The sequence below is a fragment of the Cyprinodon tularosa genome, unplaced genomic scaffold (genome assembly GCF_016077235.1).
Source record: "Cyprinodon tularosa strain WSP-4 unplaced genomic scaffold, ASM1607723v1 ctg875, whole genome shotgun sequence".
Taxonomy (NCBI): domain Eukaryota; kingdom Metazoa; phylum Chordata; class Actinopteri; order Cyprinodontiformes; family Cyprinodontidae; genus Cyprinodon; species Cyprinodon tularosa.
Genome location: NW_024039646.1, coordinates 139,896 through 163,810, shown reverse-complemented (window position 1 = coordinate 163,810; position 23,915 = coordinate 139,896). Strand labels below are relative to the sequence as shown.

The 23,915-nt window shown below is 43.6% G+C and overlaps 1 protein-coding gene across 5 annotated transcripts in view; it reads right to left on the bottom strand.

Annotated features, from left to right (window-relative positions):
- Positions 1-5,160: 5,160 nt before the first annotated feature.
- snphb (syntaphilin b) overlaps positions 5,161-23,915 on the bottom strand; it is a 46,106-nt gene continuing 27,351 nt past the window's right edge. For 2 of the 5 annotated variants that reach the window (XM_038273518.1, XM_038273519.1), the window contains exons 3-7: positions 15,728-15,883; positions 10,845-11,018; positions 10,318-10,425; positions 9,018-9,164; positions 5,161-8,916 (exon numbers count right to left, since the gene is read on the bottom strand). In XM_038273518.1, coding sequence (XP_038129446.1) covers positions 6,987-8,916; positions 9,018-9,164; positions 10,318-10,425; positions 10,845-11,018; positions 15,728-15,883 — 2,515 coding nt within the window. In that variant the 3' untranslated portion in view covers positions 5,161-6,986. The remainder of the gene's footprint in view (positions 8,917-9,017; positions 9,165-10,317; positions 10,426-10,844; positions 11,019-15,727; positions 15,884-23,915) is intronic. The other 3 variants (XM_038273520.1, XM_038273521.1, XM_038273522.1) reach the window with 2 other exon arrangements.

Below are 23,915 nucleotides of genomic sequence, written 5' to 3'. Positions count from 1 at the left end.
AGCACACAGGTCTGTTATTACCCACAATCCATCTCTCTCTCTCTTAGCCACACAGTAAAACACATTCAGCGTCAGAAAAACAGATGAAAGATGATTTTTGAAAGAAGCGTCTTCCTTCTGAGTTATATGTGATTTTAACAGATTACTGCGATTCTCTGGTTTCACTTCGCTCAGTTTTTACACTAAAAGGTTGAAATCCAAGTAAATTTTTCTTATAAGAGCATTTTTCTTTGATCTAACCATTAAAATAAGGCCATTTACATTTAAAATAAAAAACTGCAGTCTCTTATTTAAAGTGCGTGATATCTATTTATTTTATTTTAAGTCTCTTCCCATCAGCAGATCATTTTATTTACCAACTGAAATTAAGACATTTTTACCCATTTTTAGATCAATTTTTCAGTGTGTCACCTTTCTATAATTGAGACCATATTTAAATAAAGTTGATATAATTTAAATAATGTAATCCTGTCAACTGTTAAAAATCTGTATATTGACACGTTTTAAATTATTTCCCTGCTCAGTGGAAAAATTCAGATCTGTTACTGATTCACACTAATAATTGGAAATAAGCCGTGTGTAAATAATAATAAAAAAAAAAAACAATTAGCCTGAAAATGAATAAAATCTACAAGAGGAAGAGAAAAACAAGCTGCTTAAACAGGAAACAAATGGAACAAAAAGCTGTTTTTTTGATAAAAACTCAGAAATCCCAGCAAAGCAAAGAAAATGTTTTTATCACAGGAAAATGATTTAATTTTCTTCATAACATCCAGATGCGACAAACCAGCTGATTTCACTGGGAACCATTTTGGTTTCATTATGGGACGGCTTTGCTTTCTTTAAACAGATTTCAGTCAGTTTGCAGATTAGCATTGGAGCTAACAGCTTCCAGAAAAGTTTTTTAATCTGTGAAAACCTCAGAATCTCGTCCCAGTTAGAAGGTTCTGGTTTATTTCTTCTTCTGTTTGTGGGGCCAGAAAATCAAGCTGAGTGATCAGTGAGGAAGAGCAGCAGGCCGGGCGTCAGACTGGATCCTGGTTGGTCTACATTTACGCCACTAAGGCGCTTTAAAGTGGAAGAAAAGCATTTTATGGTTTATTATCTCTTCATCAAACTGAAGTAAGATACTGACCTGGATTTAACATCAAAGCGTCGCTTTAGGAAGCGCTCCTTAACTTTTCTCTGTAAATCATCTTTGGAAATTATTGCATGAAAACCAATTTTAACTGGACTTAAATTACAGACCAGATTCATTTGGATCTGTGGGCAGGGGCGGATTTAGGAAATGTGGGGCCCTGGGCAAAGACAGGCAGGGGCCCTCTGAATGTAGAAGACAGCACATAGAACAGCCCCATTCTGCAGATGTAGAAATGTTAATAGAATAGACATCCATTATCTGTTCTAGGTTGTGTCCCTCTCTTCTTGTCCCTTTTCTTCTTGTTTTCCTCTCTATGTTTTGTACTCAGCTGACTTTTCATGCTGTCTCTAAAGGAATGAAAGATTTTCTCCAAGCACTAAGCTCACTTAGCTGATTGCTCCTTCCTGTGTTTCCAAAAAGGCCAAAGTAAATAACCCAGTCCTTCTTTTCACTGTAGACAAGCCATGATCTGCTTCTCTGTTCTTCATTTTTCATTTGGATGAAATAATAGCTGCATGAATCATGACAGCAGACAAGATAGAGGAGAGCAGGAGGCGGGGTTACCAATTTACTCGCTCTGGAGAGCAGAGTTCGCTGCTTTTAGATGTTGTCTCCAAAGTCTCCAGTAGCAGAAAAAAGTCTCTAGATTTGGCGCTAGGAGCTTTTTAGAAATCAAAGTGCTAGAGGGGTCTGAAAAGTGGCTAAATATAGCGACTAAAGCGCTAAGTTGGCAACACTGCTCTTTGCATGGTTTGTTTTCAAATGGTTTGCTGCTGTCTGTTTGGACCTTTCTGAACATGTGCAGCAAATGGATTTAATCAAAAACATAATTAATGCGCATAAATAAGGAATAGTTGTATTAACCATACATGGAAACAGTTTTATGGGGCCCCCAGGAACTTGGGGCCCTAGGCACCCTCCTAGTATTGCCTAATGGTAAATCCCTCCCTTCCTGTAGATGTTTGCAGAACCAAAGTTGAAGGTTAAAAAACCTCCAAGAAACAAACTCCACAGATTTCTTTACAAACTCACTTTGTAAAGACGACCTAAATTACATTTTTCCCTTTCTAAAAATAGTACTAAACTATAAACTATAATAATGTATTTCCTCATAAATTAAATGCATTAAAATGATTTCTGTTTTATCAGTCATCTGCGTGAAATAAGATCCTACGCTACTTCCAGGAGCCAACTTTTGAGCTTTGGATTTAAACATAAATCTAGTCTTTATGAGTTTTATTTTTTTTCTTTCAAGTTAACATTATGGTGCGTAATCTAAAGAGAGAAACAACTGCTCTGAGCATGTCTGATGATGATAAATAAGCAGTTTATTATTAGAGAGAAATATCAGCTGTGCTGCTGCCATCAACACCTTTGTTTCTAGATGTTGGAGCTTGGCCTGTTTTCCAGTGTAGTCCTGTTTCTCTGACTGTGACTAACTGGATGTGCTCTCTTCATCCTCTGACATGGGAGCTGGCTCGGAGCTCGTCTGCCTGGCTGTGTGTTTCCTGGACGGGGCCGCCTGTGGAGCTGGTTGACAGTTGCCTTTTGTATCTATGCTTCTTTTTCTATGTCTGCTTCTGTCTCCTTGAACCCCAGTGGGCCTCAGCAGATGGCCGCTCACACTGAGCCTGGTTCTGCTGGAGGTTTCTTCCTGTTCAAAGGGAGTTTTTCCTCTCCACTGTCGCTACAAGCGTGCTTAGTGTGAGGGATTGCTGAAGAGTCAATGAGTCGATGCAATCAGCTGGTTTTCCTTAGATAGAAAACTTTGAATCAACTGAATCAAAGAAAGGTGGAATAACTCTTTTTTCCACTTTTACCCGATGTATTCCAGCATCCAGCTGCCATGCACGTGGGCATTGTCAGTTTCACTATAGCTCTGGTGAATTTCAATGGTGAAGTCCTCTGGAAATCTTCAATAATTGTTGTTGATTGCAGATGTGTCTAGTAGTTCCCATTGATTTAGCTTGGAAAGCGGGGAGAATGGCGCTAGGCTTACCGCACCGTGACGTCACTGCTGGAAGATGGCAGGAGGGAGGGGTTACTATATTTGGGCAAAAATGGCCGCTCTCAGACTTAGTGATCGCGACGACAAACAATATTTTCATTTTCTTACTGATTAAGGCTAAATTCATTAAATCACTGCAAACGTATTATATTTAGGTATAAATAATGATCCATTGATTATTCCTTGCTCCACTCTATTGGTCTGTCACCTAAGTTAATTAGTTAACTAATTAGTTGGGGTTTAAACATGAACAAATGTGGGTATAATACCTTTGCATTGATATTGCTTTTTAAATTAATTTATTTATCAAAAAACTGTTGGTCTCTTCAGCGAGTTTCCTTCGCTGACGCTCCGTCATCAAGCTGCTTATTACTGTTTGAATTATGAGGTCAGCTGATGTAAAGATGAGACACAGTCTAGATCCACAGAAAAAGATAAAACCCATCTAAATGTAACGGGAACCTAAATATCTGATGAGAAAACATTTTAAATGTTCATTATTTTGTTTCTAGTTTATTTGAGAAACAGTGTAAGACACACAGTAGTTTGTTTTAGTGATGGTTTAACTTCTGTAGGTGGACTTCAGGATACATATCGACAGTTAGAGACTAGCTACAGCACAAGAGCATTAAGTTTAGCAGAAATATACAGCACAGACTGAGCACAACTCACTGCATCCAGATCTATGTTACAGCTGAGCCAGTGAGGATCTACAGACATGGTTTCACTGCGTGATTAAAGATTAACGAACTCTGTGGGCTTCAGCGCCACTTTTTAAGGTGCAGAAACCGTAACTGTGTAGAAAATAAAGAATCTCCATTTTATTCCCCTCAGGCTCCAACTCCAAACAGTTTTCTGAAACTGGCAAAAAAGGCACAAATAATAGACTTTCATTTCTTCCTCTGTCTAAAACCCCCCCAGTTTCACCCCGAAATCTTTGATTGACTTAAAGATCCTTTAAAGATGGCCGAGCGAGCTTGTTCTGGCGAACTAAGCTCATTTTGAGCAAGCAGACGATTAAGCACAGGTATACAGACCAGTGATCAATGTTCACGGCCACAGATGTGAACATTTTATGACAGAAAACTAATTGTTGGGTTGAGCCGAAGACGGATTCAACAATACATGAAGAACACTTTGCATAAAGAGAAAAATAAATTATTATTTTTATATTTGATTAAAAACTGCCAGGGTAGAAACACAACCAGCATCATCAGCCTGAAGCAGATGCCTCCTGCAGGCAGCTGGACTCCATCGAACAACTAACACATCTACAAAGAAAGTGGTGGTTCTCACATATAAAGCCTTAAATGGCCAAGCTCCATCTTATATCAGAGATCTGATTGTTCCTGATGTTCCTAACAGAGCACTTCGCTCTCAATCTGCAGGTTTACTAGTGGTTCCTAGAATTTCTAAAAGTAGAATGGGAGGCAGATCTTTTAGTTCTCAGGCTCCTCTCCTGTGGAACCAACTACCAGTTTTAGTCCGTGAGGCAGACACCCTGTCTACTTTTAAGGCTAGGCTTAAAACTTTCCTTTTTGATAAAGCTTCTAGTTAGAGTGGCTCAGGTTATCCTGAGCTATCTCTATAGTTCTGCTGCTATAGGCTTAGACTGCTGGAGGACATAGGGACCCCTTTTTCATCATTCTGCTTCATTCTATCTCTATTCTCCCACTCTGCAGAATCTGTTAGTTCAATCTCTAACGTTCTGCTCTCTCTGCTTTTTCTCATAGTAGCTTCATCTGGTCTGTTCCTGTTTGGCTGTGACTCCATCCTGGAGAGAAATATCAGCTGTGCTGCTGCCATCAACACCTTCCGCCATCTATGCTTCTTTTTCTATGTCTGCTTCTGTCTCCTTGAACCCCAGTGGGCCTCAGCAGATGGCCGCTCACACTGAGTCTGGTTCTGCTGGAGGTTTCTTCCTGTTCAAAGGGAGTTTTTCCTCTCCACTGTCGCTACAAGCATGCTTAGTGTGAGGGATTGCTGAAGAGTCAATGAGTCGATGCAATCAGCTGGTTTTCCTTAGATAGAAAACTTTGAATCAATCTGACTGGATGATCTGGTGAACTGGAAAGTGACCTGAGATGACATGATGTGAATTGGAGCTATAGAAATAAACTGAATTGAAAAGATACGAGTTGGTGTTAAATGTTAGAAAACAAATGTGGAAAAGCAGCATTCTGTTCCCTTAATAAAATGGCTGAATGTTCGTAGAGTAAAGGGTCCATTTTCCTCCAGGCAGAGCAGCAGTAGCATGAAATGTCTGAACTTCTGCTCTGATGATAGCAGCTCCTCAAACCGCTTCCTTTAGGAACTGGTCATCATGTTTAGAGTGTTAACAGCTCAGCTAAATGTCTGTTATTCAGTATTTACACACCAGGGACAGACATGTCTGCTTGTTTCAGCGCTGCACCCTGCTGAACTCCGGCATGCACAGGGTTAAGAAGCTTCACTGCAGTTTGTTTCATAAATCAATTCATTTAAATCATCAAATAAACTGGTTTAAAAAGTTTTCTCTCATTAAACCAAACGGACCGGATGGAGCTTCAGTCACATTGTCTGGATTAGTCGCTGATGGAAAATGAACAGCAGCAGTGATGTAATCCCTGTTAATCTAAAGGGACCATTAAAAGCGTCCATGTTTGCTCCTTTAACTTTGTTAACCCATGAAGCCCAAAGATCCTCTGAAAAGGATCAACGGGAGGGAAGATCAGGTAGGATCATTAGGTTCATTAAATCACACACTGAAGGTTTTATACTTTTATATTTGGTAATAAAAATTATTTTCTGGATCGTTTCCTGTCATCAATGTCATTCAAATAAAATAAAAGGCCTGATCAATATGTTTAGTTTTGGAGTTAATGAAATGTTTACGTCTATTTGATCCGAGTCACTGAGTTCATCCTCATCTGTAATAAAATAATCTGTTTAAAAGACAAACATAAACCAATAATTTGAGTAGTTTTATGCATATATTAAATGTCTTTAATTTGGAATACAGGAGGATCAAAAAACTAAATCTAATGTATGAAAAAAGTTCAGCTGAAAGTGAAGATTAAACGAAGGAGGAAAGGAATAATAGTTAAAGTCAAACCTTTGAGTCTGTTTGTTCTGTGTCTGACCACTAGAGGGAGCCACTAAGGGGCGTTTCCTTGATATTCCTCCTGATCTAAAGCTTTAAAAAAGCACCTGATCATTCTACATATTTCACCTTTGCTAGCATGTTTTTGCTGAACAGGCTGTTCATAAATATTCTAAGTGAAATACTATATTTAATTAATTAGGAAGAGTTTTTAGCAATATGCTGCGGTTAGCTGCAGTTTATTAGCATTTGAGCAGGTCAGCGCTGCCTTACAGGACTGGTTGTGTTTCTACCCTCAGCAGATACCTGAGCGCTCTGCCTGGCAGACAGATTCAATCCATTACCGATGGAAACCATGAGGGAAAAAGCTTTGGATCAGAGTGGATCTTTCCGCTCCCGCTGCTCAACCACTTCCTGCGAACTCGCTCTCACATGTTCACCGATATAAATACGGTATCTATGGTCACCTAATGATCGATGGCCGAGACGACAATCCAGCTTTTCTCCACATTCATAAATGAAACAATCTTTTCAAGCAGATCATTCAGTTCAAAGGAGCCAAAGAGTGAATGTTTTGGCAGCGACAGCAGGACCCTTCAATGAGAGACAGCAGGTTGCAAAGCGCCCCCCCCCCCCCCCTTCCTTACTCTCCAACCAGAGCAACAGGAAGTTCTTCCTCTTCTTGCACTTAAAGCAGCGTTCTGCAGACCCAACTGGAGGAGTGACGCAGCAGGGAGAGACCGGCGACGGTTCAGTCATATCTGTGACCCCCCCAGGTCTCCCCCGCCCGCGGGGTAGTGCCTCAGGCCCCCTCCCCTGCGCAGGGAGTGCAGCGCCACGGTGCAGCAGCCTCTCAGCAGCGAGCCGATGTGATACATGGGCTGGCCGTCACGGACCGGACCTCGGCACAGCCAGGCCACCGTCGGCACCACCGGGATGGCCACCGCCAGCAGGTCCACCAGGAAGTGACGACTCCAGTAGCTCTTTTGGATTTTCCCGGGTTCTCCATCCTCTGCCGCCACGCCCCCTCTGGTTGTATCTTCCTCATCCTCCTCATCGTGCACTTCCACCACTGTGACGCCGGCTTTGTCCTCACTGGAGACGGACCTCCTGGGAGGCTGAGATGTTTGAGGCTGTTGCAGACCTGCAGACAGTCCCATGAACCTTGGGAAAATCTCTGGTGTCTCCTCTGTTGATCTTGCTGCTGTCCCAGTCTCTTCCTGCTTGTCCTCCTCTCCCAGTACCGTCTCCTCTGTCTCACCTGTCAAGTTAAGGTCGGCAGGTTTTCCGGATGATATGTTTACTAAATCCCAGACGTTCCTTTGTTCTCCCTCCCCTTCTCTTCCCTCGCTGCCTTCAGCTGAGCTTCTATCCGTCTGCTGTTCCTCCTCTGATTGTCTGAACTCGGTGTTTTCTAACTGTTCTTCTATTGCTGACTCTTCCTTCTCTCTCTTCTCTTTCTCTTGCTTCTCCTCTTCTGCAGCTTTGCTGTCAGCCGGACGCCACGGACTCTCCGTGGAAAAGGCCACAGTAGCAGAACGCGGCAGAGGTGGAAGCGCAGGTGTTTTGGAAACCGGAATGGGCTCTGTGGCCGTGCTCATGACTGTAGCTGTAGTCACTGAGGTGGTGGTGGTGATGGAGTCCAGATCCTCCTCCCCCTCGTCAGACATCCAGGTGGAGGTGGGACTGCAGGCCTGAGAGCGGAACGTACGCTGCTCTGCGATAGTGTCCAGGTCAGAGGGATACCCTGTAGCTGCAGGGATCGGGCAGCTCTCGGTCTGAATGCCCGCCTCCCTCAAAGGGTGCAGGTAGAGGTGGTGGTGGGACAGGCAGGGGTGGCTCATGCAGCTCACGCCGCCCAGATTGCAGTGAAACGGAGCCAGCCGCTCAGCAGTGCAGAGTTTCTCATAGGTGGAGGAGTGAGGCATGGTGTGTGGCACCGAGTGGGACATATTTCGAGGGAAAGAATGCGGCAAGGTGTGGGAGAACATGTGAGGCAGGGAGGGGGGGGCAGAATGGGGTAAAGTGTGGGAGATGGTCTGCTGGTAGGAGTTAAGCAGCGTAGCCGTCTCCTCAGAGAGGTAGGCAGCTTCCAGCAGGAGGTCGGCCCTGCTGGGGACGCCGGTCTCCCCGCAGCACACGAAGCCGCTGTCCTGCGTGCCGTCCCCCGACAGGCAAGGAAAGTCTGCGTCGTTACAGTGGCGCTCCCCCAGAGCCTGGTCGCTCAGCTTGGTGTAGGTGGAGCTCCGAGTCAACGAACGAGCTGGAGAGCCATCGCAAGAGCAAGACCCTCTCCCTCCCACCGTCAGCTTGGGGACAACTCCAGGACTTTCTCCAGAAACGGACGCTGGAGCAGAGCCCCCAGCCCGGGTCCGGCAGCCTTGGAGGGCTTCTCCCTCCTTGGCTAGTCCTGCTTGGGCTAACTCCATGCTGAGCAGAAGGTTTTCTAATTTGTGGTTCTGAGTGTTGATGTCCTGGAAGTACTTCTGAACTCCTACATCTCCACTGAGCCCGCCGGCATCACTAAGCCTGGAACGAACTGTGTCCACAGCGTTTTTCAGCTGCTGGATCTCCTGACGAGCCTCCTTCAGAGCTAACTGAGCTTCCACGCGATGACACTCCTCCTCAACCCAGTCCTCCTGCATTCGGTAGAGCCGAGTTCGCAGCTCATCGATCTCTGTGTCTCTAAAGGTTTAAAAATGAGAGAAAGGGTCAAAACTCAGAACATGGAGGGACCTGAAGATGAACTGCTGTTCGGTTTGTCTAGTTGTGTCTCAGTAGCTCACCTGTCCTGCAGCGTGGTAATGGTTTCTTTGAGCTTGGCTCGCAGGTGTCGGATACAGACCTCCTTCTGCTGGAGAGGTGTGAGATACTGCTCTGGGGGAGGAGGGCGAATGCCATGGTTGTCCGTACATGAAGTGTATTTCTGACGTCTGTGACAAAAATATAAAGAAAAGTGACAATTAAGGAGCGTTTTTAGAAGTGAACATATTAACCCAAACAGACTGCTGTGTTTGACGCCTCAGAAAGCATCAAGGTTGGGTTTGAAGGTTATAAACAGTTAATATAAACCGAGAACTCTCTTGGTTTTCTAATGGAGTAGAAATACAGATGAGTGCATTGTCTGGTCTGAGAGGGAACCTTAAATCAACTCGCTTTCCTTTAAATACCGTTTGAGAAAATGTCAAACGGTCAAGATTATTTGGCTAGTCTACTTTTAAGGCTAGGCTTAAAACTTTCCTTTCTGATAAAGCTTCTAGTTAGAGTGGCTCAGGTTATCCTGATCTATCTCTATAGTTCTGCTGCTATAGGCTTAGACTGCTGGAGGACATAGGGACCCCTTTTTCATCATTCTGCTTCATTCTATCTCTATTCTCCCACTCTGCAGAATCTGTTAGTTCAATCTCTAACGTTCTGCTCTCTCTGCTTTTTCTCATAGTAGCTTCATCTGGTCTGTTCCTGTTTGGCTGTGACTCCATCCTGGAGAGAAATATCAGCTGTGCTGCTGCCATCAACACCTTTGTTTCTAGATGTTGGAGCTTGGCCTGTTTTCCAGTGTAGTCCTGTTTCTCTGACTGTGACTAACTGGATGTGCTCTCTTCATCCTCTGACATGGGAGCTGGCTCGGAGCTCGTCTGCCTGGCTGTGTGTTTCCTGGACGGGGCCGCCTGTGGAGCTGGTTGACAGTTGCCTTTTGTATCTATGCTTCTTTTTCTATGTCTGCTTCTGTCTCCTTGAACCCCAGTGGGCCTCAGCAGATGGCCGCTCACACTGAGCCTGGTTCTGCTGGAGGTTTCTTCCTGTTCAAAGGGAGTTTTTCCTCTCCACTGTCGCTACAAGCATGCTTAGTGTGAGGGATTGCTGAAGAGTCAATGAGTCGATGCAATCAGCTGGTTTTCCTTAGATAGAAAACTTTGAATCAATCTGACTGGATGATCTGGTGAACTGGAAAGTGACCTGAGATGACATGTATGTCTTTGTATGATCTGGTTGATTCGTCTCTGTAAAGTTCCTTGAGATGACCTTGTGAATCGTTGCTATGGTGACCGGCGCTACAGTTGAGCATCACTCTCAGTAGCTGCTTACCCTTTGGTGGGGCTGCAGTCACTGCCTTTACATGAGCCGGAGTTGCTGCCGCTGCTGATGGAGACGTTTCCATGTGGATCTCTGTTACTGGGTGCAGCTGGAGCTCGCCTGGAAAGGAGAAACCAGTTGTTCATCTTTACATACCAGCACAGAACTAAATGGCCAGGTAAGCAAAGCCACAACATCCACAGAAACGCAGATCCTTGATTTATGGTCACCAGCATGCCACTGCAGCACAGAAAACATCACAACTCACATTTAAGAGGAAACTAACAGGAAATATGACAAACATGGACACACTTCTTCAGGCACTGATAATAATATTACAGTTATTTTCAAGAAGGGAACGGATCAAAGATAAAAAAGAATCAGACAAAACATTGAGAGGAAGAACAAGAAGCATGCAAGAAAAGTAAGGCAGGAAGAGTTCAAGCAGTCAGAACATTTCTGTCTCTCTGACTCTGAGACGTCATCAGACAGTAACAACATTCCCGTGCTAAAAACACCAATCTGGACTCAGCACAGACCGGGACCGTGGGGTGGAGGGGGAGTTGGTGGAGCGGCGATCCGGAGACTTGGTAGAGGCGTATCCTTTAGTGGGCGACTTGGTCGATGCGTAGCCTTTTGTTGGGCGCATAGAGACCATATAGCCCGACTCCATGGGGACATAATCTAGTTCTATGAACCTGCAGTAGTCAAACCTGAGCAGGCGGAGAAAGGAAGGGATTAAATTGCAGAAGATGACTCAACAGACCACTACTGCATGTTTCCCTGACACACTGCCTTCAGGCACGAACATCAACAAGCTCCAAACTGACCCAGGAGAGCATGCCTTTAATAGATGGGCCACTCACTCTACTGTAGCTTCCCATGTGGAGCATCTATATAGAGCAATCTACAGCTGAAGGGTCTTTACTGGCAGACAACAGACCATAGCAGCAACGCTAGAAACACAAGCTAATGCTACGTTCAGACCGCAAGCAACAGAGGCAGCAGAAGCAGACAGTTTACATGCAAAGTCAAGGTGCAGAAAAAGGTCCTGCAGCACATTTTGAGCAGGAACAGCGCCTCATGAGCTTCTGATGCGAAAAGCAGCAGCTGCTGGAGTTGGAAAAATGTAACTTTAGCTGCTGGACGCCGCATCAACCAATGAGAGAAGCTGATCTGGGAGCTGGCAGGGAGTCAGACGCAGCACTGCTGATGCAGAGCGCTATGATCACTCCTCTGAAACAGTTTATTAACGCCTAAATTAAATGTAGAAACCTGCCGGCAGAATATGTTGGCTTTTATTATCCTGCTGCCTGCAGTTTGTAGCACAGACCTGAAAAACGCTAACATCTACTTCCAGCCGCCACCAACAGGAGGGGAAAACCCTGGAGAGGCGAGCGGGCCTGAGGCAGCTGCTGCTGGGGATTCCCAGTGACAGCGCAGCGCCGGTATGTGGGGGTCTGAGCGGCTTCCACAGAGAAATAATCTTTGAAGGCAGGATGGTAATCTGGATGAACTGACTGCACAGACCATGTTTTCAGGAGGACTTTCTCACTTCAACATAGATTCTAACTACTTTCTACCCGCTGATCACAGCTAATGTAGCTGCCATTGTTCCAGGCAGAGAAGGATAGGGTAGCTCCGCCCACCACGCATCAGACCCACTTTACCACCGCGCAGCTGGAGCAGAACTAAACTTGTACAATATGCTGATGAGGGTTCTCAGTCATCCAGGTCATAGTTATTCCAAAAAATAAATAAAATCAATCCACTGGACTTTGTTTCCCAGTTTGAAGACGCTTCGCTTCCCATCCAGGAAGCTTTTTCAATTCAAAATGTCAGAAATAGCGTTGACCTCGAACCTTGAACTCAACACCATTCCTGACATTTTGAATTGAAAAAGCTTCCTGGATTTGTACAACCTTAAAAAATGAATCTGTAGCTGCGTTTTTGCTGCTTCTGCTGCGCGCGATCTGAACATAGCAATAGACTTTTCAGAGAGAACCAGGAGAATTAACTCTAAATAAAAAATATTTAGTCATTAACAAACATGTTGATTCTGAAGCATTTTATTTTTCAATGTTTCTCCATAATCAGCTGAGTTTTAATGAGGATTAGGTTCATCAATGATGACAATACACCTAATACCTACTTCACTGGAATGCTAAAGTAAGTCTTTGAAAATAAAATGTTAAGATTTTAAATCTAGATTTGGATTAATAACCCTTTTTTTAGCCAATATTCATTCCACAGATTATATCATAAAAAGCTAAATTCTCAGAGTTTTATGGAGCTTTAACAGGTTGTAACATCTTTCAATTGCCTGAAGTCTGATAAAGAAAAGAAAGTTAGTGAGGAATGATAAAAATATGCAAATGTTTGCATATCGTGGTAAAGTCTAAAGATGGCAGCAAACAGGAAGCAGGCAGACGTCTTCAGCCTGATCAGCAAATACAAACCAAGGGTCTAAAGACTGGAAGCAGGTAGCAACAGCAGGCTCCTCTTCTTGCCCTTTTCTCCCTCTATGCATTTAATTCGTCTACAGACCATTTTATAGATAAATCTGGTTTTGTCTGGAAAAGTTCTGCCAGCCATTTGCTCCTGGTTCCGGTCTTCATTTAGGAACATGCTGAACGGCCGAGGAAGATGATGCTCTGTGATGGGCAACTTGCTGCTAGTAGAACCTAGAGTCATGGTTTGGATCCACCTAGAGAGGCTAACCTTAGTTTCTGTTGCCCAGTCACTGGCCTCCACAGGAGGAGGCCACGGATAAAGCGGCCATGACAGGTTTATTCACACAGGACACTGTCACTACAAGGTAAACCCATGCTTTGTTTTGTCCGGGTAATTTAGAGGAACGGACATTTAATCCTCTGTTAATCTAGAGTTCTACCATAACTAGTTCTATGATCTTAAATTCCCCTTAGAAATCATAATCATAATCATTGTTCTTGCTTGTTGCTGAACTGGACAGCTCCTTCAGTGACAGACTGCTGCACCTTAAATGCACCAGGGAGCGTTATCACAGATCCTTCCTCCCAGCAGCTGGAAGACTCTAGAACCACCACTGTTCCCAACAACCTCAACCAGTTCTTCCATTCATGCTGATTCTGCTCAGTTTCTACCTTAGTCAGTTAAATAACCTGCTGCTGTCATTCTGCACATCTCTGATGTTGCTGCTATTTTCATATTACTGGAAAAAATGTCCATAGCTGGATGTTGGTTATTTATTCTCCAGCTGATCAGTTTTATGTCGTTAAAACACTTTAACGTGTAGTAATATATATTTTTTTAACTCTTCACTATTATGTTATTCTTCAACATTTTTCCAAGGTCCACATTTATGTGACCATTTATTCTACAATGTTTTTGCTGCTTTAAACACCAGAATCTCCCCACTGAGGGAAAATAAAGGGATTTTCTATTCTGTTCTATTGTCTTGTAGTGATGATGACTCCATATTAGGGGCCTATCAGCTCATCCTGCTAAAACCACATGACTTCCTACTAACATGGCAGCCAATCCTCGTCTTCCTCTGATGATCAAATCACACATTATCTAAACAAAAATGTCCTAAAATGATTGAGGTAACGTCTGTATATATTACGGCTTCTCTCTGGTTCTATTCATACTGAATGAGACACGATTTCAGCCCATAACATTTTATCATCTCTACTATTCGTTGGAAGTTTCTTCTGGATGCTGTTTTTTTTTCCAGGATTTTTTCCAGGATTTTTTCTTCCAGTTTCTTTGTTGAGAAACTTGGAAAGTCAAATTTAGTGGAAAGTTTTGTTTCTTCTGGTGAATATTTTGCCTTAATCAGGCATCCAGTAATATCAGGTTCAATATCTATAAATCAGAAGAAATGAGATAAAAAGAAAAGCAGCTGGTGGCGAAAGCGTTTTCCTGTCATTTAAAGGCTGTTAGTTAATTATCTTTACGTATTAAAAATGGAATTCCCTGATTGGTTTTCCTCTGGGGGGGGGGTTTCCCAAAGGGTGTTTGTTAGTTTGAAAGTTATTAATTCATCTAGATTTATTTTACATGCACTTTATACATTGTATAAATTCTCACTTTGTGTTTTCTCATAAAGTTTCTCCTCATGTAGCCTGGAGGATGTAGTGAGTCGACTTTTCAGTGGAACTATTAGGATCCATTACCAGGACTTTATTCCAAAATAAATACTTAAAAAAGGAAGTTAAAGTCCTTAAATTAATTGCAGCAGCTTCTAAAAATGAAAGCTGAAGCAATAAAATCCTCCATGGCTGTGGTTGTGTTGAGTCATCGTGTCCTGTGCCGTACATCAAAGGAAGAGGTCAGATGTTGGGGTGGAGGACAGGGTGGAGGACAGGGAGCGCAGTGGAGCAGGGTTTAGGTGCCTCTCGGTCAAACATCTGTTAGATGGTGGAGCTGAACATCAGCTGCTAGCATCAATCAATCAGGTGCTGATCATCGAAAGGTCAGAGGTCATTCTGGAAGATCGCATGTTAGGAGAAAACTAAAGTATATCACTCTAGTAGAAAGATAAATCCTACTCTTTCAAAACACTTGTAGAAGTTAGAGGATCAACTTCGGCTTTTTACTCCAGTAAAAGTGTAAAAAAAACATTTTTAAAACTACTTAAAGTATAAAAGTAAAAGTAATGCAGGACAAAAAGTTAAGGCCAGAAGTTTTCCTGCTCTACGCTATTAAAGGAACGTTCTGGATAATTTGACTTCATTTTCTTAGTTTTATAACTGATGGAAAAAGCGTCACATTTAACTTTGCATCATCTTGGAAAATGATTTATTCTGGTATGTGGTGAGAAACAAGTTGGGGCAGCACCGAGTCCAGAAAGAAATTGTCTGGATTAAACAAATTATTTTGATGGTTTATATTTTTTTTAAATATAAACAGGTCATAATGAAAATGAGCTTAAATAAAACTAAAATAATGAGTCTATTTTTTAAATGTAAGGAGTAGAAAGTAAAAAGTTTCTACTTAAACATTTCTACTTAATTAAGGGAACAGAGTATTTCTACTTGGTTACTTGACAGAATAAAAAAAAAAAAACAGAACAAAGATCTTCTATGTTTGAGGTGAGGTCAGGGTCTGAGAGGTTTAACGGGACGAAGCGGTGAGCGGTGAGGCAGTGATCACTCAGGATCACCGTGTGCTTTCATGGCACAGCTGATTCCACTATAGCCACTAAACACAAGCTAAGATTCTCCAAAATGAACTCCATGTTCATGTCTACCAGCAGAGTTTCAGATATCAGAATATTCACCAAATCTGCAGAACTACAGGAAGAAGGCTGCCTGAGAGCAAATTAATCCTAGCTGAGTGTTTTTGTTTCCTGGTTGATGTTTTAGTGGCTACAGCGTCAGAGCTACAGCTACAGCCACAGAGCATGCTCGCTCAGACTAATCCAACAGTGTCTCACGCAGGAGGCCCGGGCACCGGAGCAGCCGCCGGCGCAGAAGCCGCAACCGCACTCGTCCCCGATCCCGATGCCGGCTTGGAAGCCGCCGGCACGGGCGAGGAGGCCAGTATTTGCTGCAAGCGGCGTTTGGGCTGCAGCGCCTTCAGAGGGTTGAATCTAAAGAAGAGGAGAGATGAGATGGGAGGACACAGCAGACTCAGACCATGGACGCAGCTGGGACCATGTCCCCTAAACCAGGGTTTCTTAACCCTGGTCCTCAGGGCCCTCTTTCCTACATGTTTTAGGGTTTTTTCCTGCTTTTATACAACTGAACTGAATTAACAGGCTTTTGCAGCATTTGAGGACTGTTTCTGAGGAAATGCAATCATCTGAATCAGGTGCTTGAGTAGAGACACATCTAAAACATGAAGGACTGTGGGCCCTAAGGACCAACTAAGGTAGACATTATGGCTGCTCTAGGGATTAGAGCCGATACCTGAACCATTGGAGAGATGTATCTCATCACTTCCCTCTCCACTATCCTTCTCTCTGTGTCAGATGTTCAGCTATTTCTCTGCCTCCTTTAGCGATAATTGTTTGCATAATATTGTTGTATTTTTGTAGCTTTGGAGGTGAGATTCCCAGATTTGTGATGTTGAACATCCAAGCGTTAGACCACACATATTAGCTAACAGCTGGGCGCCACCGAGGCCAGGGAGACACCCCTGTAGTGGTCCTTCAGCAGTTCCTGAACAGCCACGTTTCTAACCAATTTTCCCCACTCGGTGACGCCCCCACTGGGAAGCCCACTCTGGTAATTGGCAGCTCCATAAATGTGGCATTAGAGACACCAGGTAACATAATCAGGCTTATCAGTGGAGTAGTGAGTAGCACTGCTGCCTAGCAGCAACAAGGTTCTGGGTTCGATTTCCGGCCCAGGGTCTTTCTGCATGGAGTTTGCATGTTCTCCCTGAGCATGCGTGGGTTCTCTCTGGGTACTCCAGCTTCCTCCCACAGTCCAAAAACATGACTGTAGGTTAATTGGCTTCTCTAGATTCTCCTTAGGTGAGTGTGACTGGTTGTTTGTCCTGTTTGTCTCTGTGTTTCCCTGTGATGGACTGGAAACCTGTCCAGGGTGGAACCTGCCTCTCGCCCGCAGACAGCTAGAGATAGACACCAGCACCCCTTGCGACCCCAATTGGGACAAGCGTGTCAGAAAATCGATGGATGGATAGTGATGGGACCATAATCAGATGTCTGACGGGGGCCAGAACGGGCAACATCAAATCCTACCTGAAACTCCTGGCTAAGGACTTTATCTTACTTAAATACAGTAAGACTGTTATACCTCTTTCCTTCTGGCTAAAATACCCATTTAAACCCAGGAACAATCTGCTTTTAGTGGCATTGGAAATGAGTCAAACAACCAGCCTCGGATCTGATTGGCATGCTATGGGAACATCACCCACTAAATTACGTGATACCATTGAACGTAACAAACGGATGTCAACACACCGTGCAAGTCGCTTCTGATCTAACAACCAGAAACAACTCTGTTTATATTCGATAAACAATGAGCAGCTCTGTTGAAAGGAATTCATACAGCTAATAGAGAGAAGCAATAAAGCTCACTGACTATAACCTGGCTTCCTTCTATGTTGTTCTCCATTGTTTACTTCCCTGATTCTGTCTTCTTCGAAAAACTACTTCTTCAGAAATGTAAACTGAACATGAGTATTAGTTCTAGATTCCTACCACTGAATATAATAAAAATATATAGCAACAAGGCCTACAGTAGTACTGCCTTGAAGAGTTTAACATTAGCTTAAAGGAAAAGTCGCTCATAATCAGAATAAAAACTTCTGAAAGTTCTTTAAATCTGAAATGATTCCATCCTGTTCAATAAATGATCAGTGTTTTTAATTCAGAGTCATTTCCATGTGAATGTGCTTTACTGGAGGCATCCATGTTTGTCAAAGAACACTACTGCCACCTACTGGTTAGTGACATTGTCACGGTGCGGTATCGGCTGTTGATCAAGTCCCAGTGCTGTATCTGGTGTTTGTCACAACGCGCTATTATCCAAGTCATCTTGAAAACATTCTTCTTCCAAATGTTGGCTACATATTACGGGTTTTTTCTCTGGCCAGAAGTTCGATGGCAAATCCTCCCTCTTCAAGTTGGCGATCCAACGACCAACCCGTCCGTGGAGGATCAGGAATCAGAAAGGTGGAATAACTCTTTTTTTCACTTTTACCCGATGTATTCCAGCATCCAGCTGCCATGCACGTGGGCATTGTCAGTTTCACTATAGCTCTGGTGAATTTCAATGGTGAAGTCCTCTGGAAATCTTCAATAATTGTAGTTGATTGCAGATGTGTCTAGTAGTTCCCATTGATTTAGCTTGGAAAGCGGGGAGAATGGCGCTAGGCTTACCGCACCGTGACGTCACTGCTGGAAGATGGTAGGAGGGAGGGGCTACTATATTTGGGCAAAGATGGCCGCTGCCAGACTCAGAGATCGCAAAGACAATTATTGTTTTTATTTTTTTTACAAATCAAACGTATATGTTTTAGGTATAAATAATGATCCATTGATTATTCCTCGCTGACCGAACTTTTCCTTTAAACAATTTCCCACATTTGACTCAGACAGATTAAAAAAAGTTATCAAAAATAAATGAATTTTAAAAACCGTGGCACAGCTACAAAGCAAAGCCCAACTTTATGAGTCTGTGCAGAATCTCTTAAACCAGAAGAGATTGAGATTTTTTTAAAGGCCTATAATAAAAACATAATAGAGCTACATGTAAAGAAAAGGAAAACACAGCAATAAAGGCTGACGGACGGTTTATGCTGACTGAGGCAGAGAGGGGAATCTCAGAGAGCTTTTTTCTTTCTTTTTCATTGTGATAACGTGACTAATTATGAAAAATCCACGTCCAGCCGAAGCATGTCCTTTTTTTAGGTGTCTTTATTGCACACTCTCACAGAACCAACAACCAACTTCTTTCTGCCTCTCTATGCATATCTTAGCTCGCCCATAACTAACATGGGAATACAATCCCTCTTGTGGCGTGGGGGTAGTACTGCATATTATAACTAACTCAGGATACTACATCCCTCCCCTCTTAAGTTTAAAGTACTCTTGTAAATGAACTTTAAATCTATTAACTATGTCACCCTCACATTAACCTTACTTTTGCTTAACAGTGAAACTACATAGATACTCAATCTTAACACAACCTAGGACTTTTTTTTTTTTTTTTAATAACTCAACCATATTACTCTACTCCTTTCAAGATTAAAGGTCAAATGCCAACAATCAAACCAAATAACTCTCATGACAATTTTTTATTTTTTTTTTTTAAACTAGGAAGGTTGGGTAAACTGCCAAACCTTCCCATGCATGTCCCAGAGCATGTTCTGACTCTTTCTTGAAGGATATGAATTCTAATTAACAAAGTCTCTCAGATAAGCAGGAGTCTGTCTGGTGCGTGCAGATCTTCGCAGCACAGGTGTCTTTTGGGCTTCTGTCCCTAGCGAAAGTTCAGCTGGAGGATGAACCTGGGTTGACTCAGCAGGCTGCTCAGTCATTTCCCCTCCCACTGAAGTTGGAACACCTGGGTCTGCAGGCACGACCTCCACTGCCTGCTCTGGCAACTGCAGGCTGACAGGCTCTCCTTCCACCTCATGACTGGACATCTCGTTTGATGATGCTTGACGCTTACGAATCTGGTCGACGTGACGTCTCATCACACGTCCATCTCCAGCCTGCACTGTATAGGATACGGGTCCAGTGTTCTCATCCACTACTGCTGGTATCCACTTTGGTCCATAGCTGTAGTTACGGACATATACATCATCTCCAGGTGCAAAACTTCTCCACTTACTGTGTATGTCGTGATGTTCTTTTTGTTTGAGTTGTTTCTTACGAATCTTTGACTTCACATCTGGCAGCAAAAGATCCAGTGTAGAACGCAGTCTTCTGGACATGAGCATTTCAGCGGGTGACAAGCCAGTCGTACTTTGTGGTGTAATTCTGTAGTTGAACAGAAACCTGGCTATTTTTGTTTCCAGTGTATCTCCTTTTGTTTTCTTAATTCCCTGTTTGAATGTCTGAACAGCTCTTTCCGCTAGTCCGTTCGATGCGGGGTGGAAAGGTGCGGATGTTTTATGCTGTATTCCATTCTGCTTCAGGAATGTTGCAAACTCTTGACTGGTAAAGCATGTTCCATTGTCAGATACTATTGTCTGGGGAAGACCATGTATGCTAAAGCACTGTCTCAGCTTTTCAATAGTCACCTGACTTGTTGCAGTGTTTGTTGGGTAGGCATCAATCCATTTGGAATGTGCATCCACTACTATCAGGAACATCTTTCCAAGGTAAGGACCTGCATAATCAATATGCAGCCTGCTCCAGGGTGTTTCTGGCCACTCCCATGGATGAAGTGGCGCCCCTGCAGGACACTTCCTATTTTCTTGGCATGTGTGGCAGGACTGAACTTCCTTCTCGACATCAGAATCCATTCCTGGCCACCACACATATGAGCGTGCTAAACCTTTCATCCTGGACATCCCTGGGTGCGTGGCGTGCAGCTGTTTCAGTATGACGCTCCTTCCTTTCTTCGGAACGACCACTCTTGACCCCCAGAGGACACACCCATCTTTCACACTCAATTCTAGTTTCTTTTTAGAGTAGGGTTTGAACACTGTGTCCACTTCTTTTGGCCAACCTTTCATGCACCAGAGTAACACTTGCGACAGTGTTTCGTCTTTGGCTGTCCACTGCTTCACCTGAACTGATGTGATAGGCGGATCTTCCATCAGATCCAGCAGAAGGACTTGTGCTGTCTCTTCTTCTTCTTCAGTATGTGGCAGCGGCAACCTGCTCAGTGCGTCTGCATTTGCATGCTCTTTTCCTGGTTTGTAAATTATTTTGTACTCGTATGCCCGGAGTAGGGTTGCCCATCTTTGCACTCTTGGTGAACACATCTGAGGAACGGGCTTCTTCTCGTGGAAAAGTGAGATCAGTGGTTTGTGGTCCGTGCTGATCGTAAACATTCGACCATAGATGTATTTATGGAATCTCTTTATTCCAAACATGATAGCTAAGCCCTCTTTATCCAGTTGTGAGTATCTCTTCTCAGCTGGTGTTAGCGTGCGGGACATGAAACCTAAGGGTTTTTCACTGCCATCTTCCATGATATGGGACAATACGGCACCCACTCCGTATGGTGAGGCGTCACACGCCAGCACCAACTCTCTATCCGCTGAGTAGTGACTCAGGACTTTAGCTGATTTCAGCATCTGTTTTGACAGTCGAAAAGCATCTTCCTGCTCCTTATTCCAGGCCCACTGGGCCCCTTTTTTCAGCAACTGGTGGAGAGGAGCTAAATGTGTAGCTAGGTTAGGGAGAAACTTGTTATAGTAGTTCAATAGACCAAGATAAGCCTTCAACTCGGTCACGGTGGTCGGCTGTGGAGCCTCTTCAATGGCTTTTATCTTGCTTTGCACTGGGTGCAGACCTTCTGCATTAATAATGTGACCCAAGTACTCCACCTCATTTCTCAGAAATGCACACTTGCGTCTGTGAAGGCGCAAGCCTGCTTCTTTCAGTCTCCTCAGTACCTCGTCCAGCGTACTTAGATGCTCAGCTTCATCTTCCCCTGTCAAAAGTATGTCATCTAAATACACTGCTACCCTAGGCAGACCCTGTAGCAAGCTTTCCATGGTTCTCTGGAAAATTGCTGGAGCAGATGACACTCCGAAGGCAAGCCTATTGTAGGTAAACAGGCCACGATGTGTGTTAATTGTTAAGTATTTCTTGGACTCTTCATCCATTACAATCTGCTGATAAGCATGACTTAAATCTAGCTTTGAAAACTGTTTCCCTCCTGCTAGACTATTAAACAAATCTTCCACTCTGGGAATGGGGTACTGCTCTAGAGATGAAGCGCTGTTGACTGTTAATTTATAATCGCCACAGATCCGGACAGAACCATCCGGCTTCAGGACAGGTACGATGGGTGCAGCCCACTCAGCATACTTACTGGTGTTATGATGCTCTCTCTCTGCAGTCTCTCAAGCTCCTCTTCCACTTTTGCTCTCATGGCATACGGAACTGAGCGGGGTCTGTAGAACTTGGGACAAGCTTCAGCTGACACTCGAATGGTTGCTTTCATGCCTTTTAACATGCCTAACTCTTCTTTAAAAACATCTTCATGTTTTGAAAGTACCTGCTGTAGCCCTTGTGTCTCTGTTCTCACATGTTTTATTTCATCCCACTTAAGCTTCAGTGTCTCCAGCCATGCTCTTCCCAGCAAACTAGGTCCAGTACCCTTCACCACCACTAGGGGTAACGTCTTCACTTGCTGGCCATAGATTACTTCCACCTCTGCTACTCCCACAATTTTAATTTTCTCCCCTGTATAGGATCTCAGTGTGAGCTTAGTTTCTTTGAGCTGTGGCTGCTTGTTCTCTTTCCACATTTCATTAAATGTTGTCTCATTCATAACACTCACACTACATCCAGTGTCAATCTCAAAGTTTACTTTCTTCCTATTCACTTCCATCTTTACTTCAAAGGGCTTAATTCTCCTTATTGAGGTTTCTGTTTTAATGCAAGCTAACGTGAAGGCTTCTTCTTGCTCTGATGAACTATCATCCTGCCCCTCACACACCTTGTGTGCTTTCTGTGGACGCGCGCGCCGCTCCTCTCTGTTTGGTTTCCTTTCATCTGGCCGCGAGCTCCCTTTATTTTTATTTCGGCAGGCTTTGGCGATGTGTCCTACTTTTCCACAGGCGTGACACTTTGCTTCTTTAAACTTGCACTCGGCTGCACTGTGTTGCTTTCCGTGGCATCTGTAGCACTCTTTCTTTTTCCAGTCTCCCTTCCTCTCCTTTCCCTCCTTCTTCATGCTGTTACAAGCTAACGGAGCTTTATTTTGAAGGTCCTGCACATTCCTACTGGCGGCTTCGGCTGCTACGGCAATTTGAAATGCCTTCTCAAATGTTAAATCGGTTTCAGATAACAAACGTCTTTGAATCCTATCATCATTGATGCCACAAACGAGGCGGTCTCTTAACATTTGCTCCAGTGTCGTGCCGAAGTTACAATCCTGAGCGAGTCGTCTCAGCTCAGCTACGTATACACTCACAGTTTCACTAGGCTGACGGGCACGAGAGTCGAATTTGTATCTCTGCACGATCTCGCTTGGTTTGGGATTGAAGTGGTCTTTCATGATAGTCACTATTTGGTTATATGTTTTCGTGCTGGGCTTATCTGGACTCACCAGGTTCCTTATGAGCTTGTATGTGGCTGGTCCCACCACACTAATGAGGATAGCTCGTTGCTTATCTCCATCATCAATATCATTAGCAACGAAGAACTGATCCAGAATCTCGCAGTACTCTTCCCAAGTCTGCTCCTTCGAGTCAAATGCTGACAGATTTCCTACCGTCATATTCATCTTCGTTTTATGTGTGCTCTTGTCCTGCGTCCGCCCGGGTTTTTTTTTTTGCACCGCTTCGTCTTCAGTCCACCACTCTTTTCAATCCTCCGTCAGCTTTCCAGGATTATCCTCGTCGCCAATATGTGATAACGTGACTAATTATGAAAAATCCACGTCCAGCCGAAGCATGTCCTTTTTTTAGGTGTCTTTATTGCACACTCTCACAGAACCAACAACCAACTTCTTTCTGCCTCTCTATGCATATCTTAGCTCGCCCATAACTAACATGGGAATACAATCCCTCTTGTGGCGTGGGGGTAGTACTGCATATTATAACTAACTCAGGATACTACATCATAAAGAGCGGTAATAAGATTACGTCTATGTTTTTTTTTGTGAGGCTCAAAGAAGATCACTGTTTTACTATATCTGTTTTCTGTCCACCTAAAGTTTGTTGAAGGTTTTTTTTTTGAAGGAAAGATAAGCTGTAATGTCTGCCTCTTGTTTTGTTCTTGTGAGGCTTAAATAGGATCAGTATTTTATCAATTTTCTGTCCTCCTGAACTCCAATAATGGGTAAAATTTTCTGTTTTTAAATGTTTCATTGAATCCTTTTAGAGTAATTTATGTCCAGTCTGCTCTGCCTGCTTTATGCTCGATGTGTTACTCCAAACTGACTCCCTGTGGGATGAACAGTTTTTATTTTGTATTTTCCTCCAAAGCGGATGTGTTTTATTTTGTAACGGCGCCTCTCTTC